The following is a 19203-nucleotide window of genomic DNA, read 5'->3' as shown; positions in this document are numbered from 1 at the left end:
ACAGTGATAAATTCCCCCTGATCTGACTCTGTCAAATAGCATTCCCTTATATTTGTACTATATAGCTGCATATCAATTGGTGCTTTTATTTCAAGATTTCGCGTAGTCTTCTTCTTTGGATTGTAAACTAAAAGCTGACCTCTCATTCTGTAGCAGTAAAACTCTCCACGAGTGAAGACAGGGCTACAAGGCACATAACAACCATACTCATCGTGGAAGCTCATTTTGCTCCATTCTCCTTCGCCGGGGCTCCATGTTGATATTTCAAGAACATGAAATTGGGTAAACAACAGTACAAGTACAACACAATCCAAACTGGTTGGCGCACAAGAAAATGACATAGCAGTATCTTTGCGATTATTAATATTATCGAAATGTGGAACACTAATAATCTTTCTTGTCATGGGATTTATTAAGAAAAGAGAGTTGTCTTCTTTCGATGCAAGAACCCATCCATCTTTTGAATAGTGAAAAGTAAGATCCTTGCTTGATCCAAGCCATTTCATGTCTATATAATACTCTTTTTCAAACACTGGGTCGAAGAGCCTCCACATGCAACTATCATTATTCAATGGGTACATAAGCCATGGGTATACCTTTGCATCTTGGAAGGGGATGGAGAGGGAATTCCAGTACTTGCAAATGGATGGAAGCCGAAGGCAGTCGACCAAATAGAGGTGTCCAAGGAGTAGTTGCACCAATTCAATGGGCATATCTGCCCAAGGTCTAGTGATATCAATTCTGCACTTTTCTTCTTTCTTATTTTCATCTTCCTTCTGGACATATCTTAAATGATCACCCTGCAAAATAAGAGTATACTGCAACAATTAACGCTTGTATTTTAAATGTCAGTGTTAAAAAAAAAATTTGTCAGCGTATTTAATTAAGTTGATTTTAATCCAGAAATGCATCCATCTAACTATCTATTTATTTTTCATCTGGGTTACCATTCATATATTATCAGAATAAATTTAGTTAGGTGCATGCATGCTCTCTCTCGTGTTCAAATATATATAGTTCTTCTCTAGAAAGGGTAAATCCCCAAGCCAGATAGGCTTTGTATATATATTTGGAAAATTCATTAGAAAATGTCAAAAAAAGGGTATTCTGGCCTATTGCCTTATTTTAATTTGGACAGTATATATATAATCTACGGCTTGTATTTATTGTGAGTGAATGTGTTTTTATAACTTATATATTTTGGAGTAAAATAAATCTGTTTATTATTGTCTGGATGTAAATGGTCAGTGAAGAGTAGAATTCAATTCAGTCAATTATAAAAAAATTATTTGGATATCAGCATTAATGCTTTGTATTTTTCTCAAGTCCTAACTCACATACAGGCACAGCAATGTGCTACCTAGCTAGTTGCATTGTAAAAAGAAAATAACGAACAAGAGCACGATGCTGCCAACTCACCTTATCGGTGCTATTGGAATGAAAGAAGCTCAAGGTCTCCCGCTTGCTTTTCCTTGATCTGTAATACATAGATAAGCAAAACTTAAACATATACGATAACAAAGTTATGCTTATACATCAACGTGTTGATAGTTATAATTAGAAGAAAATTGAATGAAAAAGGCTGAAGAAAGTGCAAAATTCAACTAGCTAGAAACATGAAATTTAGCATATATACTGATCACACACCTGTTTGGCAGCATTACCCAGCATAAACGGAAACTATGGAATGTCAAATGTCTTGTCCTCTTCAGTACCAAACTAAGGCTGAGAGTTTGATCCGGCAAACAAATCACATAGATTCCCTCCCCGTCAAGTACATTGTAGTTTTGATTCACAACATATATGCAATCACGTTGTGTTCCTGCTTGAGCAGCTGAGAGCGTTGTATTCTGGATTCCGCCTAAGAAGAACACACAACCACCAATGCTATTAACACGCTCCCAAGTTCGATCTGAGGTCCCAAAACGGTGAATGGTATAATTCGAGGGACTGCCTCGGCATCGAGAAGTGGCTATCGATACCAAGAACATGTCATGACCAGAAACCACCAAATGATGCCAGGCACGAATTCTGTTCGGCATCTGTACTACTGTCCATGTACAGCAACCCATTAGCAGTGAATCCTCATTTATGACCACAACTCGGTGAGCAACTATCTCGCCATGGAGAATGTATAACTTTCCCTTGTGTCTGACGACTTGGCCAGTGAAGCTATGATTTTCATATTGCAAATAAACTGGTACTTGTACTTTAGTCCAGCTTGTCTCCATTTTTGGCCTGCAGTAAACAATGACATGTCTTCCCTTCTCTACCATAGTGACTATACAATTGCGGGATGTTGGAGAGGATGATATGACGCAGCCACCAATGCGTTCCATATTCAACAACCCACCACCAAGGGAAGGAAGGCGGATTTTGAGTTCTTTATCTAAGGTACGGTGTACGAAAAATGCTTTTTTTCTTAATCTGTCCGCCAATAGGAACCAATCCTCGAAGCAACCTAGGAAGAGCTTCCCTTTTAGCTGCTGTATATTTCTTTTTACCACGATGTGATCATATGGATTCATAAATTCTTGCATGTGTTTTGTTCTTCCTTGCGACTGCATTAGCCAAGGTTCATAGCCAACACTAAGAGGAAAGAGATCTTCACATTCACTAACTCCCATTTTATAATTAGCTGGTTGGAGACCTGAATTCATTTATAGGAATTTAGAATATTAATTTTAATTATATATATATATATATATATATATATATATATATATATATTCTCAACAATAAAATTGAATGAAGCAGAATCTGATTAAATAAAATTGATTATTACCTTAAAATTAATTAAAATATTGCTTGGTTTGTGGATTGAGCTATTGCCTTGTCGTCAATCTTACAGAAATTTGGTTTCTGTGCTCCTGGTTATTAATTGTTACTCTGGCTGCTAGCTGTTAGGAAAACAAAAAAAAGGAGAGATGGAGAGGGAGGTAGAGAGGAGAGAGAATAGTTTCTTACTTTTGAGTCGAGATATTTAGAGACAAATTAAGATGGGAGTTGGAGAGGGCATGCAATAACGATGATTCTTCAAAGGAAGGCAGCAGAGCTGTCACGTCAAAATCATGAAGAAAGGTTAAAATTAAGAATATTGTACGCCGCCATAAGTTTTCATGACAAATATAACACTTATTGTTCTATTTCAAAGGTGATAATTATATATCCAATAATAAATAATACAAGTTTATAAATACTTCCTCTTTATATATATATATATTCTGACTAATTAAATACGTGATTAACAAAAATCGACAAATTACTAATTTAGGTTAATACATACTAATTTTATTTGAATCAACCCGACAAATTACTAACAAAAACCGACCAGCCTTTAAATTAGCGGTGATTAATCCAGATGGAAATGTTTGTACTGTCCGTGGAACATGATAAATGACTCTGTTTTACCTATATTTTTTATTTTCCCTTCAGACATTACCCTTTTCTTTTCTTTTTTTTTTAATTTTTGATTAATAAAAAAATCGGCATGAACTGACTCTCCTAAATTTTGAGACTTTACAAAATATGTACAAACTCACAAAATTTTGCCCTCTACTGAAAATAAATTTGATCCCCTTAAATTTAGAGTATTGAAAATTAGAAGTTTGAGAATGAAAATTAGAATTCAGAGAATTATTTTTATCTAGTACTCAATTAGCTATTTAGATCTGATTCACTATTTTCTTATCTCCTTGACAAAATTTCTGGTCTACCCCAGTCTTTCTGGATGGTATTGTGTAGTGGGACTAGTCACGTGATGTGTTCTACTATACAACAACAACAACAACAACAATAACAACTAAGCCTTTAATCTCAAACAAATTGGTGTGGGCTAAAAATAAAACCCAATCACAATCGAAAATAAAGATAAATAGTAATAAAAAATAAAAATAATCAAGTCAATTTTTTATGCCTTGTGTCATAATTATAATTGTAGAGAATAATCACATCATGTTAGTCATGCCATCACCAAATGTGATATTATTGGTCTCATTTTGATCATCCTACTTAGGGGTGCACAAAAAATTCGAGATTCGTGATTCGATTCGAGTTCGATTCGAAAAACACTACAGCAGAAAAGACTATCAGCGACCGGTTTTCCGGTCGCTGATAGTCATGACGCCGGTCTCTGATAGTAATCCCGGTCGCAGATATCTGATTCCGGTCGCTGATAGTCCGGTCGCTGAAAGTATTGTCGCAGATACTCTTCTGATGACGTCACCGGTCGCTGATTGATGTCATCCGGTCTCTGATAAGTTTTCTGCGACTAATTTTTTTTGTCGCTGTTGTTTTTTGCTGACGTCAGAAAAAAGTATCAGAGACCGGTTTTCCGGTCGCTGATACTCAAAACCGGTCGCTGATGATTCTACCAACATTTTTTTTTGTTTGTTTTATTATTTACATTTCTCCATAATATTTGATAACAAACATACAACATTACATCAATACACATAAATAAGACAACAAATATCAAATATACAAGTGCCAAAAAAACATAACAAATTAAACATACCAAAAATCAAACATAAATGCCAATCATATATCAAATAATATCTAAACAAAACATTTAAACTACATAAGTCATTGTACCATACCAAATAACATCTAAACTACACAAACCTATATCTAACTTGTCAATACCAGTACCGTTCTAATTTGGTACCACCCGGATACAATTATTTAAATACATGATAATTAAGTACCGTTCTCTGGCTGCGATCAAGGTAGCTTCTGAACTCAAACTCTGCTGGCCCTCTTCCTAATTGCTTCTTCAATTCTTTTAGCAGTCTCCTCTTCCAATAGCTAGATTAATATCAAATTAACGAAAAAAAAATTAATCCAGAATCTCACTAAGCAAAATCGAACAAGGGAAAAGAGAGAAGATACCAGTGTCGCCTCTGCTGGTTCACCGAGCCTCTGCTGGTCCATTCAATTTCCTTCTAACCACGAATTGAAAAAAATACGAATTGAATAGAAAATCGAATTGAGCAGAAATTTGAGAAGAGATTCGAGGTTCTAACCTGTTGAGCAGAGATTTGAGCACACAATCGCAGCAAATCACCAAAAATCACTGAAATTTGAATTGGGCGCGGGGGAAAATTGAAAAAACTAGGGTTCTGTCTGGCGCGGGGGAGAAGGCTGACGCCTTTTTTTTTTTACCCAATACTTTCAGCGACCGGTAATGGCGCCGGTCGCTGATATGGTCGCAGATGCCAGTGGTCGCCTGATGAATGAAATTTATTTTATTTTTTTTCGAGAAATTGAATTTCTGCGACCGGCGTCATCCCCGGTCGCTAATACCGGTCGCAGAAATTCCATTTTGCTGTAGTGAAAGTTCGAAAAAAATTCGATTCGAAAGTAATTCGGTTCGAAATTAATTCAAACCAGTTCGATTCGAAATTAATTCAATTTCGAATTCGAACCAGGCCCAATTAGACCAGGCCCAATTCGTTTCCGCGTGGCCCAATTCTTTATAGTTGTTATTTTTCGAATAACAAAAGCTTTCTTTACACGTGGGCAGTGCGCGGCCCTTCGTCTTCTCCCATTCTCACGAGTAGCAAAGGGGACGAAAAGAAAAGTCCAAATAAAAATGTCTTATCCCCATTTCCTAGCTAAAAATCCAAGCTATAGCTGCTGATACTCGGGAAGAGTGGAAATGTAAATCCAACATAGTTCATCCCATTCTCACGAGCCAGATTTGCAAGATGGTCGGCTCTCCAGTTCTCCTCCCTCGGTGTATATGCGCAGTTTCGAACTAATTTCTCTCTTTTTTCATGAAATCGTAGCAGATTTATTTCCCTTTAAGCTTTAAGCTTTCAATTTAAGCTTTCTCTTTCCCTTAAGTTTTCAATTTCGAATTAATTTCGAATCAAATCGAACTAATTCGAATTATATCGAATCGAATTCGAATTGACCTTATAGGTTCGAAATCTATTTCAATTTCGAATTGGATTCGGTTCGAAATAATTTCGAATTCGAATTCGAACTAAGCCTAGTTCGATTTGGTTCGGTTCGTTTGCAGCCCTAATCCTACTCAAATTTGGACAAATTTGATTGCTTATATACTACTTTTAATTTTAAGTCTGTTTAAGGAATAAAAAATGTTGAAGCTCTTAGCATTTGACATTTTGATTTCTTAATGAAATCGGTAGGTAACACACCCACTTTCTCAAAAAACAAAAAAAAATCTGTGCGATCATACAGGTTCAGAGAGTAAAATTGTATTTGATTTGAATATTTATTTTTTATTATCAAATTCAATTATTCCAGAAATTGAAAATGGAAAAAATTATTTATATATTTAAAACCATCTTGTAACAACCATTAGCATTTGTCAATTTTATTTTTAGTACAGACGAGAATAATATTGATGGGCTTTCGGCCCAAAAACTGAACCTTTCACTATGAATTAGTACAAGTTTTCAGTTCAACCGAACAAGCTGAAATTATTTCAGTTTGTTCGGTTCGGTTGTAATTCAGTTTGGAATTTTAGTTCGGTTTTATTTTTGCAAATTGAGTAAAACTTTAATTTGTGTATTTTAATTCGATTCAAACCGGACCGAACGTTTGACAACCCCTATCTGTACTAACTCGATCAGATTTTAAAGAAGAATATTGCTTCCTCTTCACTATTCCTTATTTTTCTTTGTAATTTTGCCAACTTATGAATTGTTCTATTTTATAATTCTTCTATGTATTCAAAGGTCCCAAAGCCTGTAAAGAGATGGCATTACATTTATCTATAAATGAATAAAAGCTTGTTACAATCAAATCTAATTTTCTTGATTTCAGTCTACTCAAAGTCAACATTTTTATTCAATTGGACAGTTCTGAATAATAGCAGGATTGCTTTAAGGCAAATGCTTCTGTGCATACAAGGACCTATTTGTAAAATGAACATATTTTTATTTTCAAAGTTCAAACAGTCGATCTGAACCGTTCAACTTGTTCTCCATATTAATATGTGCTTGGAGACCAAATTTTACATTTTTCTGAATTTTTTTACTATTTATTAAGATGGGTACAAAATTCAATGGTCTGAATTTGATATTTTTTGTACTCATCTTAATAAATAGTAAAAAATTTCAAAAAAATGTAAAATTTGGTCTCCAAGCACATATTAATATGGAGAACGCTCAGATGAACGGTTCGGATCGACTGGTTGAACTTTGAAAATAAAAATATGTTCATTTTACAAATAGGTCCTTGTATGCACAAAAGCATCACTCTTGCTTTAAATTCTTTTACACCTATTTGATGGCACGAATTCTAATGCAGATCGAATGGTTAGATACGCCTTGGATAAAATTTGTCAAAACCCTAATTGTTGGGATTTTGGGTCGTTGAAAAAACCTAATAAGCAAAGAAACTTTTGCGTGTTTACCCCTAAAAATTCCATAAATATCTTTCTCAATCGATTTTCTACTCCTGATGTTTTTTTTTCCCTTGTAAAAAAAGGTAGAAAGGCAGAAATAGAAGAGGAGACTGATGGGTGGGATCCGAAAGAATTATGTGATGGTTATTAACTTATCTTGCATTATACAAATTCAAAGAAATAGAAGACGAATCATTTTTTAAATTATACCATAATTTTTTATTTTTTAAAAATAAAATAAAATAGGAACTTCATAAATTTGAAATGCGTTTTAATTGAAAAGACAATTAATTGAGTAAATTGTGTTTTTGACATTTGGAATGATAAATATGATGATATTATGAATTTTAGAATGGAAAATATGTAATTTCAAAATTCATCGGAAGAAAAAAGAACATAGCGAGAGCGATTCCAAACTAATAAAAGTTCAATTTGAAAAAAGGGTGGCTCAGGCTTAGGCAGAGGCGGGAAGGGAGACGCAATTCAGTAGGCAGACACGTGATTCGATATGCGGCTCAGGCGGAGGTGAGAAGAGAATTATGATTCGAACCCGAACCAGATTTGTCCAAAGAATGCAAATCAGTTTCTTTTAAACCTAATTTCTGCTCACTCTTGACTCGAATCCTGGCTACACCACTGCTGTTGCAATATTAATTGGAAACTTGAAATACAACTTTGCTGGTTATTATTTCAAAAATGATTAGTGGTTTGCAGAATTTTAGCCCAAATTGAGAACTACTTGATTGAATATCCTAAAATTAGGAATTGCCTATGCTAAATCGCATATATTGAAACTGGGAAACCTTATTTGAGATTAAACTAATGCTTGTTGAGTGTGTTTTTTTTTTTTTTTTTACTTCTGATAAATAAGCAACTCTGCAAAACAGACACCATAAAACCTTAATGAATCAGAGTTTGTAATGGAAATAATGCTCTATTCACAATGTATAAGAACATCTTCTATGGAACATGTGCAAGAGTAATTGAAAGATTTTTTGGTTTTGACCTTTTATTATGTGCTGATAATAAACCAATAACTAATGTATGTAGTTATAAAAACAAATTTTATATACTTGTACCAACAAGTGGCAACACCATGATGTCTTATAAAATAGAAAGTTTAAAATAACTTCTTAGTTAAAAAATTAGGAGCTTAAAATGAATAAAAACCATAAGAACTTAACAATAACAGAATGTCAGGATATGGATTCAGAGCATGTGGAAAGAAATGCATTCAGATTTTCATATTCAAAACTATCTTGCCAAAATTCACAACAAGGAGGTACATTCATCCTCATAATTGATCTCAAAGAATTTAGTACCCAAAATACCCTTCTCAGAACAACTAGCAAACAAGTCCGCTTGGCACTCGTACCAGTCTCGGTTTCTCACTGAGGAAACATCATTGCCTACTTGCTGGTAATAGTGGTTGATACCAGTCTCCCTTTAGCCAGGTTGGACCTGTTCTTCCAACCAAACTCGATACCAGTAAAGTTTAAAGATGCATTTTCACAGAAAAATAAATGTAGATATTATAACCTAATCTCCACAAAACCTAACACCCAAAATACCCTTCTTAGAACAACTAGCAAACCAGTCTGCTTGGCACTATTACCAGTCTCAGTTTCTCACCGAGGAAACATCATTGCCTACTTTCTGGTACCAGTGGTCAATACCAGTATCCCTTTACCCGGGTTCGGCAATGTTCTTCAAAGCAAGCTCGATCCCAGAAAAATTTAAAGATGCATTTTCACAGAAAAACAAATGTAGATATTGAAACCTAATCTCAATTCTCAAAGAAACCTAATACCAAAAATACCCTTCTTAGCACAACTAGCAAACCAGTCCCCCTTGGTACTCGTACCAGTCTCGGTTTCTCACTGAGGAAACATCAGTTGCCTACTTGCTAGTACCAATTACTGATACCAGCCTCTCTTTAGCCAGGCTGGACCTGTTCCTCAAACCAAGTTTGACACCAGAAAAGTTTAAAGATGCATTTTCATAGAAATACAAATGTAGATATTGAAAAGGCACTATTTAAAAACTACAAAAAAAAAAAAAAAAAAAAAAAACCCCACTAAAAACAGTGTTTGGTGATTCAAATCAAGAAGATTATCCGCAATTCATAATGGCTTTTAAATATTAAAAAATATTACAGAAATGCTGGTATCATGTGCAAATAAACACAACAATATGTTGGCAAGAACTAGATAGAAACCTTATACTCTTTTACGAGAAACTTGACACTATTTATTTGTATGCATGCTCTCTTCTTTTGTCGTGTAGTACCAGTGTTAGCACCCCTGGTGACAGTACATACGTTCAATTGGTTGTATGCTATGCACCCCTAGGGACATTATTTGTATTTATTAATAATGCATGTTTTGAATGTGTTTGATAAAATGCTCAAGTCAAAGTTTTTCTTCTGTTTTGTGGGATCATGGTTTATTAACATGTTCTCAAGGATTCTAAGGACCTGCTTGAATCAAATTTGCATAACTATGTTAATTTTCATTTCAGTCAACACATAAGTTGGCTTTTATTCAATTTTGGAAGCACATGATTCCTAATCTATTGATCTAAAAATTCAAGAAAATTTTATTCAACACATAAGTTGACTTATATGGAGCAAGTAAATCTTCAATCTTTTACTCACACTCCCTTCACGTCCCCTCCGTTTCCTCCAATTGGAGCACACCCTGAGCTGAGCTTGTAAATTGAAAGGCGACTGTTGGAGATGAAGAAACGACCTGGTTGTAAAATTACCTGTTCTTCCATTGATAATGGGCTTTGGGCCTTTTCAGGCCTATAACTTGTGATTATGTGAGAAATTTTAATTATGTGCGTGCTATTTAGAAACTTGTATTTTAATGATGCATCTCTTAATGAAATTTTGATTACATATACTTTAGCAACGACATGATATCTTTTAAAATAAAAAGTATAAAATAACTTCTTGATTAAAAAAATAGGATCTTAAAATGAAAAAAAAAACACACAAAACCTCAGCATTAACAGATGAGGATATGAATTCAGTCATCCTCAATTCCATTTTTCAAAATTAAAATCCTAAAAAGGGGAAAAAAGTTCACAATTTTGTCAGAGCATGTCAAGGAATGCAGTCAGATTTTTCATATTAATTCTATCCTGCCAGAATTCACAACAAGGAGGTCACTTTAATTAATTAACACACAAAATGACATTAGTGGCACTAATTAACTCAGAAAACAAATGAAAAGATATATAATTGCATATGTGACCTATGGTTTTCATGATTGCATCCGAATGGAGAATGACACAACAAGTTTCAAAAATATCTCAATAAATTAGTGCAAATTATTTTTACACCAATATTGAGTATGGACTATGGAGTGAAGCTATGGTATTATGGATTAATTTTCCATAGCGCACTTTGGTCTGTACTTTGGATCAATTTTTCTGTTTATAAAGTTCAAATTACATATCACCAGTCAGCATTTGGATATGTTACAAACAACCAGCCAATTAGAAAGTATCAGTGACATCAATCAATCTAAAAAAATTAATAGTTGATATTCATTTTACTAATTGTTACAAAGCGACGCTTACCCAAATAGAAAAAAAAAATAAAGGTAATAGAAAAATCTAACCCACTGAAATCTAAAATGCAGCATCTAAGCATGCACAAAAGTCAACTTGAGATACTCTTAAAACTATTCAACATCCGCAATTTTTCTAGGAGAAGCATCAGCATAAGCTTGGTGGAGACCAGGAATAGCAATTTCATATGGCATAACATATTTCTTCACAAACTCCTCCTCACTTGGCTTCATGAAAGTAACAAATTTATTATTTGCCACAGCAAGTCCTTTCGACATGAGAAGCTTTCTAACAATGTTCCGGGGAATCAACCTGTTCTCCAAGCTGTATGTGAGCAAAACTGGATTTCCCAGCACATCAATCTTATCACAACCGGCTTCCTTTATTAGGTACTCCATTTTGCTGCCTACCAGCTTCTCTGGTAACGCCAACACATTAGGGGCTTCACTAATTAGAATTGATACCTCCTCCTGTGAAAGCCCCATAGTTGTCAAGTTACTTAGCTTTGCATCTATGATGTGTTGCTTCTGATAGCTGACCGTTTCTAATGCATTGATAAAATTTCTCGATGAACGAGCAATGCCTAATTTCTCAACCCTCTCAACTTCCATTTTGAAAACATCAGGCCTAGATGAGATCAATCTAGGTCCTGACTTCATTAGCCGGGTAATTTGACGAGGAGATAAATCACATTGGTCCCGAAGGAAAGATAAGTTGGGCATGAGCACCTTTTCCAAGCTACTACTAAAAAGTGATGAACTCATCCTAGGGGATTTTAATATCACAGAAAGATTCTCTACCAATCCAAGGACCCCCATGTAGAAGTCAATCTTTTGCAGAAAATTTGCCCGAAAAATATAAGGGTTGCTGGCAATGATACCTGAGATGTCTTCGATGGAGAAGCCGAGGTCTTGTAGCTTGGCAATGTTTGGTCTCAAGTTCTTCTCCACATGACAGCAAAGGATGCGAGATTCACGGGACACTGCGATTTTTATGTCCGACTCGCTTATGCCAGTCTCTCTCAGGAATCGGAGCACCGCATCAGGGTTATCAGGGGACTTGAGGTGGTGGATAAGCTTGGATGCTTTGAGTGCCTTTTCGGAGGAGAGACCGCAGGATTGGACGAGGTATTGTTCAGCAAACGCTTGAGGGAGATTTGGATTTGGCGGCGACGCTTGAATTGAGGAGGAAGAGAGTGTTGTGCTCCGAATCTGAGTGAAGGAAAGAGATGGTCGGAAGCAATGAATATCAATTCTCCCCACCAACAGATTCAGAGACATGTCCCTGTTCACTGAGCTGAGTCGGCCATGCAGCTGTTACCTGTTGGAGACGAAGAAACGAGCGGATAAAATTTCTCAAGAGAAGCTTCTGCGCTGTATAAAAGGTATAACCTCCTCCTCCCAAGCAAAATTATCTTATTGACAATGGGATTTGGGCTTTCTTTCATTAGCGGATTAACATTTTTTATTTTCCTAAATATTATTATATATTAATTATTTGACTTTACATTGTTAAATTAATCAGAAAATTATTACTAATTATTAATGTAAAAATTAATATTAATAACAAGTCATTTAGAAATTAAAATACAATTTTTCGTGAATAACTTTTCAAATACAAAATATTTTGGATTTTATTTAAAGTTTATTGGAATTTATTTGTATTTGATGAATATTTTTTTTAATTTATTTGGGGTTTATTTGAATTAGAATTTTATAAAGCTGCAGAGGTTTTTTTGGAATTTTCTAGATTTTAAGGGCTCTTGGATGGATTTCTGCGGCCCCGAATCAATTGGTGGTTGGAGCATAGTACATGTTCTTGCCAGGTTTCAGCAATCTGAAAAAAAAAATGTGCAAGCTGAAATCCCTCTTTCCTTTACCAGTTTGATTGCCTCCAGAAGCGCCACAGCCTCAGCATGAATCAGACAACATGCCTTTACATGTGATGTTTTGTACCATACTGGAAACCCGTTTTGCTTCAGTACCAGTCCAATTTCCCCGTACCAGTCCTTGTCCCAAGAGCCATCTGTGAAACACACAAACTAATTTTATGAATTTAAAACCTGGGGAATTAGTTGCTCCCAGGTTGGACGCAGCTGAAATAGTTCTTTGGTAAAGTTCTAAGTGAAATGTTGGCTCCTTGCTGGCATAGACCAGATCATTTGCCTATTATCTGCTTTCTTATAAGTTGACTTTTATTCAATTTTGACAGCACTAGTCTAATCAGGTCATGATTCCTAATCTATTCAGCTAAAAATTCTAGAAAATTTAGATTAAATGCATCTAAATATTTTCTATACACTGTAGAGATTTCAAATCAAAATTCAAATGGACTTGAGAAATAAAAATTATTTTCTACACTGGACAAATTTGCCCCTATGTGAAAATTTTGAGATTTCTGACCTTGCTTGTACAGTTCATTAGGAAACAAAGAAAAGCAGCAAGGAAAACACCTTGGATCATAGTAAATTAACACAAACTGACATTCGGAACACTAATTAACTAAGAAAACAAATGAAAAGATATATAATTGCATATGTGACCCATGCATGGTTTTCATGATTGCATCCGACTGGAGAATGACACAACAAGTTTCATAAATATCTCGATATGCAAATTATTTTCATACTTATATGGAGTATGGAGTATGGAGCGAGGCTATGGTACTATGCACAGTGCACATTGGTCCGTAATGTGGAATCTTTGGATCAATTTTTTCGTTTATAAAGTTCAAATTATAATTAACCAATCGGCATCTTTGATATGTTACAAACACCCAGCCAAATAAAGATATCAGTGACATCAATAAATCTAAAATTAATGGTTGATAATATGTTACAAACACCCGTTACAAAGTCACACTTACCCAAAGAGAATAAATGAAAGGTAATCGAAAAATCTAACCCTGTGAAATCTAAAATGCAGTATGTAAGCCTGCACGGAAGTCAACTGGAGATACTCTTAAAACTATTCAACAGTACCCCCAATTTCCCCAATAGAAGCATCAGCATAAGCTCGGTGGAGACCAGGAATAGCAATTTCATATGGCATAACATATTTCTTCACAAACTCCTCATCACTTGGCCTCATGAAATTAACAAATTTATAATTTGCCACAGCAATTCCTTTCGACATGAGAAGCTTTCTAACAATGTTCCGGGGAATCAGCCTGTTCTCTATGCTGTTGTCACACCCCAAATCCCCGGGGGTCTGACAGCCTGCCGCGTGTATCTATCAGGCGTCACATATACACGCAAGGCAGTGGATCTTTTATATGCATTACCAATATCCTCATTCGCTGCATCCGTAAAATAAACCTGAAAATAATCGGGAGGGTGGGGTTGAGAATAAATTCTCAGTGCGAATTTTGCCACAGTTGAATTATTGGACTTGCAATCAAACTCTATATTCAAAAATGAAACCCAACAATAACAGTTCAAACAGATACATATAATCATAAATAACAGAATGTCAATGCACGACAACAGTTAATTCAACCTGCAACACAGTTTACGGAATTTCCAAGATGAATTTCAAACACAACATATATTTTGGCTTAACTCAATTCAATAACTCAATTCAATAGGGCTTGTAGCAATTATAGATGTTCTTTCGAGCTGAACCATTATCAAACCCACATCTGTAGGGTTACTGACACCTACAGATGGCCAACCGCTGGACCCTTTATCTGACACCCATCTGTAATCACTTGGCTTAACCGTTTATTAAGGTCTGGTTCGAATCACATAAAGAAAATCCTTTTTAGAATCGTTTCCAATATTCGTCATATTCAATCGACCATTCAAATGCATTAACACGTAGGAAAATGCCACCGAGCCATAGACGTTACACATGTCACCCACGACCTCAAATCACATCTCATAACATATCTCATATCATCACATAATCACCCTCCCTCGTCCCAACCGGTACTGGGAATATCGAGGGCCGTTCACCTAAGGCCATTTAGGATCCTGGGAATCCAAGTCAGCATACAGCCCGACTTGGCAAATTCATTGGATCTAAGTGCTTAACTTCGTAAATCCATTCACATACATTCACATACACAGCTCGTGGTGACTTTCAATCAAAATCAGATCACAATAGATCAACATAACCTATAACCATACCAGCATGCAAATCATTCAATTCAGATCAATTCGAGTTTAATTTAATTGGGCTATGCAAATGCTCTACGCAATTCAGTGATGCAATCAATGATATTCAACATGACAAACGAAAACACAGTTTAATTCCTGAAAATAAAGTATCAAACAAGTCCAAGAATCCCGCACCTTATTATGACGAGCGTACTGCTTAATTTAAAGATCAGGCGTCTCGAATTGCCTCGCAAAATCTGGCTCGACTGAGCCTACACCTATATTATACGATTACTTGGTTTAGTTCGGTTACATTCTCAAAACTTAAATTCCAAAAGTCGTATTTCAATTCGTCAATTCTTTTATACCTTTCGGCTCATTTATAATCATTTTAATTCAAGTCCAATTCCAAATTTACATATACACATCATGTCATATTCATTTCAATTTGATTCAAGTATATACCAACCGCAAAGTCACGGCTATCATTCATATAAATTCACATCTTTTTCATATTGGTCCTCAATTAATCTAATTTCACACATTGGTGTCTACTTTGCAATTCAACCCTTTTATCCAATCTCACATAGGCCTTATATTTTATAATTCATACCCCTTATTTTTATAAAAATTCCCAAGGCTTGTATTTTGCACAAAACAACCCTCAATTTAATTTATTTACATTTCTTTGGTCCTTGTCAAGTCAAGGGCTGGTACACGCACAAAATCAGCACCATTTACCGGGAAAATCAACAACCCGAGCAAAGGTGTAATTAACTATAATTCCCTTTACAAAATCCTAACTACAATTCCCTTTAATTCATACAATCACTATGGTCATATATTTTACCATTCCGACCATTAATAAAAATAATTTTGCAATATAACCCCTTATACTTAATTTATTCGAGCAATTCGATCGAGTCGGGAAAATCAACAACCCGTACTCGAAACTTAACAAATTCACATCCTACGACATTAATCAATTCATCAAAACACAAATCAAGAATTTTAGAAATTAACCGAAAGAGAAAATGTCGAAAGAAAGTGATCGGTTCCGAGGATTTCGTCTAAAATCAGCGAGTACCACATGAAATGGGCACTTCCAAGTACCGGGATAGCACCAATCGACACCAGCACGACTCAGCACCATAACCCTAATTTCTAGGGTTTCTCGAAAGCTCGCAAAAATCAACGGCAATTGCGAAGAATCCAAGAGATTAGTGCCCCGGGTCAGATAGAGAGAGGAGAGGATGGGGTGGCCGTGGCAGCAACGCAAGGGGAGAGGGGCGGAGCCCCTGTTTTTGGGCGTAGAATTTCTGGCGGGTCAGGTGGGTCGGACCGAGAAGAGGAGGAGAGGGAGATGGGCTGGGGCGCGACGCGGCTTGCCGGCGACGGGGGAGGCGGAGGGGGCGGAGCCCCTCTTTTTTTTTCTTCTTTTCTTTGGCGTAACAGAGAGGGAAGGGTGGGGGGGGGGGTCTGTTGTGGGGTTCGCCAACAGAGAGGGAAAGAGAGGAAGGAGAGTGGGGAGGGGTAATTAAATCCCCTGCTTTAAGATCCGTGCTGCAGCAGATGAATGGTTGATATAATTCCAAAATTTAAGTTACAACATTTAAGATCTGTGTTAGATTACATCCAAAGGTCCAAACAAATTCTGAATTTCAATAGGGTCATTTAATTGGTTTAAAAATCTGTTTCTACTATAGTTTCGAATCGAAAGTTCATAATATTTTTATAACTATATTTGTACATATAATTCGTATTTTTATTTCTCAATTTAAGATTCGAATAATTTGATTTTCCTTTTATATAATTATATATATATTAAATTTTTAGAATTCGAATAAATCGATATCGAATAGTATCTATGTCTATATATATAAATATCAAATCAAATCCTTAAAATTCTCAAATAAATGAAATTGGTAACTTTTATATAATTTATCTTGTACGAATAATTTCGTATAATTATACTCTTATTCGAAATTTAATTACTTATTTATTCACACGAATCTAATTAAATCAATTTCTTCTTTCCTAACAATTAAAAGGAAATGTAACGGATTTTCTAAGTTTCTAGTTTACCGAATAATTATAATTTTATTCATATTGGTATATTTTATTTTATTTCTAAATCTCTAAATTTTATTATACATAATTTCATACATTATTTATATTACGAAATTTTAGTTTCGTTTTAGTCGGTCAGAAAATTTCTGAACGATTGTTAAGTTAATTAAACTTTTTATTTAAGCAAAATTGATCGATTTATCAATTTTAATCAAGTTTTAAAATTTCGGAATGTAACAGCTGTACATGAGCAAAACTGGATTTTGCACCACATCAATCTTATCACAACCAGCTTCCTTTATTAGGTACTCCATTTTTCTGCGTACAAGCTTCTCTCGGAATCCCAACAATTTAGGAGTTTTACTAATCATATGTGCTACCTCCTCCTGTGAAATCCCAAGACTTGTCAAGTTATCTAGCTTTGAATCTATAGTGCATTGTTTCTGATAACTGACCGCTAACAATCCATGGACACAATTTGCTGATGAACGAGCAATGCCTAATTTTTCAACCCTCTCAACTTGCATATGGAAATAATCAGGACTAGATGAGATCAATCTAGGAACTGACTTCAATAGCCGGGTAATTTGACGAGGAGATGAACCACATTGCTCCCGAAGAAAAGATATGTTGGGTATGATCGCCTTTTCCAAGCTATTACGCAAAAGTGATGAATACATAGTGGATTTCAATATCACAGAAAGATTATCAACCGATTCAAGGACCCCAATGAAGAAGTCAATCTTTCGCACCAAATTGACCCGAATTAAAAGGGTTGCTTGCAATGAAACATGAGATGTCTTGGATAGAGAAGCCGAGCTGTTGTAGCTTGTCAATGTTTGGTCTCCAGTTCTTCTCCACATGGGAGCAAAGGATGCGAGGATCCCGGGACACAGCGGTCTTTATGTCCGACTCGCTTATGCCAATTTCTCTCAGGAACCGGAGCACCGCATCGGGTTTATCAAAGGACTTAAGGTGGTGGACATATTTGGAAACTTCGAGTGCCTTTTCGGAGGAAAAACCGCAGGATTGGACGAGGTATTGTACAGCTAAAGCTTGAGGGGGATTTGGATTTGGATTTGGAGGCGAGGCTTGAGTTGAGGAGGAGGCGAGTGCTGTGGTTCGAATCTGATTGAGGCAATGAATATGAATATGAATTCTCCCCACAAACAGATTCATAGACATTGTCACTGAACTGAGGTTGTAAATTGAAAGGCGGCTGTGCTGTGCAGCTGTTGGAGACGAAGAAACGAGCGGATAATATCAAGCTTTCTGGGAAGATAAATTTCTTGTGTGCAAATAGAAGGCCGTAACCAAATTCCAGGTAGTCAAATTACCTGTTTTCCCTTTTCCTTGATAATGGGCTTTGGGCCTTTTCAGGCCTATAACATGTGATTATGTGAAAAATAATAGATCATGTCAAAAATACAGGTGCCCAGCTTTACAAGCTGTATCTGCATCTATCTTATTTCTCTTTATTGCAAAAAAAGAATCATTTCTCACATCTGTACTTTTTTTTTTTTTTTAATTACTTGTTGAATTAAAACTTGTGTTCCGTCCCCACAAATTCTAAACCCCCCCTACTGTGATTCAGTTTGGTACTTTGCTTTACGTACTTGTGACATTTCTTAAATATCAAATTAAGCAGGGTTACTGTACCTGACCCACATCTCGTACCAGTTCAGCTATGTACTGCTCCCACTTGCCTTTGTAAGCACAAAAAACTATTATGTAAATTAGGATTGAGCTTTACTAAATCCAATTGGCATATGCGAAGTGAATATTGACAGTTTGACACGGCAAACAGAAGTTCTGGAATATTGTCATTTTTTTTGGAATAAAATGGTATTTTTCATGTGCTGACAGAAGTTCTGACAGCTCTATACTGGTATTATAATGAAATAAATTGGTAATATTGTCGAGAAATGCAGATAACAATCCTATATGGATTGTCATACCAGTAATGCATTTTTGTTGTGAGAAATCTTTTTCATAAATTTTCTTCTTACATTTCAAGAAGCTATGCAATGTCTGTACCATCTCTACATTGTTTGGACCATCTCTGGTACAAACTTGG

General features: G+C 35.6%; 1 protein-coding gene and 1 long non-coding RNA gene across 2 annotated transcripts; both read right to left on the bottom strand.

Moving 5' to 3' along the window:
- Positions 1-10908: 10908 nt before the first annotated feature.
- Positions 10909-17989, bottom strand: LOC144545491 (transcription termination factor MTERF8, chloroplastic-like). Its single transcript, XM_078294059.1, has 3 exons — positions 17365-17989; positions 12837-12982; positions 10909-11427 (listed from the first exon to the last, which is right to left on the bottom strand). Exons 1-3 carry the CDS (start codon positions 17987-17989, stop codon positions 11071-11073), a joined length of 1128 nt encoding a protein of 375 aa, XP_078150185.1. The 3' UTR covers positions 10909-11070.
- LOC144546002 (uncharacterized) lies at positions 13765-16516 on the bottom strand. The gene is made up of 3 exons (XR_013508659.1): positions 16080-16516; positions 15252-15334; positions 13765-14273 (listed from the first exon to the last, which is right to left on the bottom strand). It is a non-coding gene; the product is annotated as an uncharacterized LOC144546002 (long non-coding RNA).
- Positions 17990-19203: the final 1214 nt, after the last annotated feature.

The sequence above is a fragment of the Carex rostrata genome, chromosome 28, assembly GCF_964058835.1.
Source record: "Carex rostrata chromosome 28, lpCarRost1.2, whole genome shotgun sequence".
NCBI classification, from domain to species: domain Eukaryota; kingdom Viridiplantae; phylum Streptophyta; class Magnoliopsida; order Poales; family Cyperaceae; genus Carex; species Carex rostrata.
This window is presented reverse-complemented; position numbering and strand designations above follow the sequence as displayed.

Coding starts and splice junctions, on each gene's coding strand:
- LOC144545491 (XM_078294059.1), bottom strand. CDS start 17,989: ATGTGGAGAAGAACTGGAGACCAAACATTGACAAGCTACAACAGCTCG. Junction 12,983..17,364: donor AGTTTTGCTCATGTACAGCT/GTTACATTCCGA, acceptor TGTGTTTCACAG/ATGGCTCTTGGGACAAGGAC. Junction 11,428..12,836: donor TTCTGGAGGCAATCAAACTG/GTAAAGGAAAGA, acceptor GGGCTTTCACAG/GAGGAGGTATCAATTCTAAT.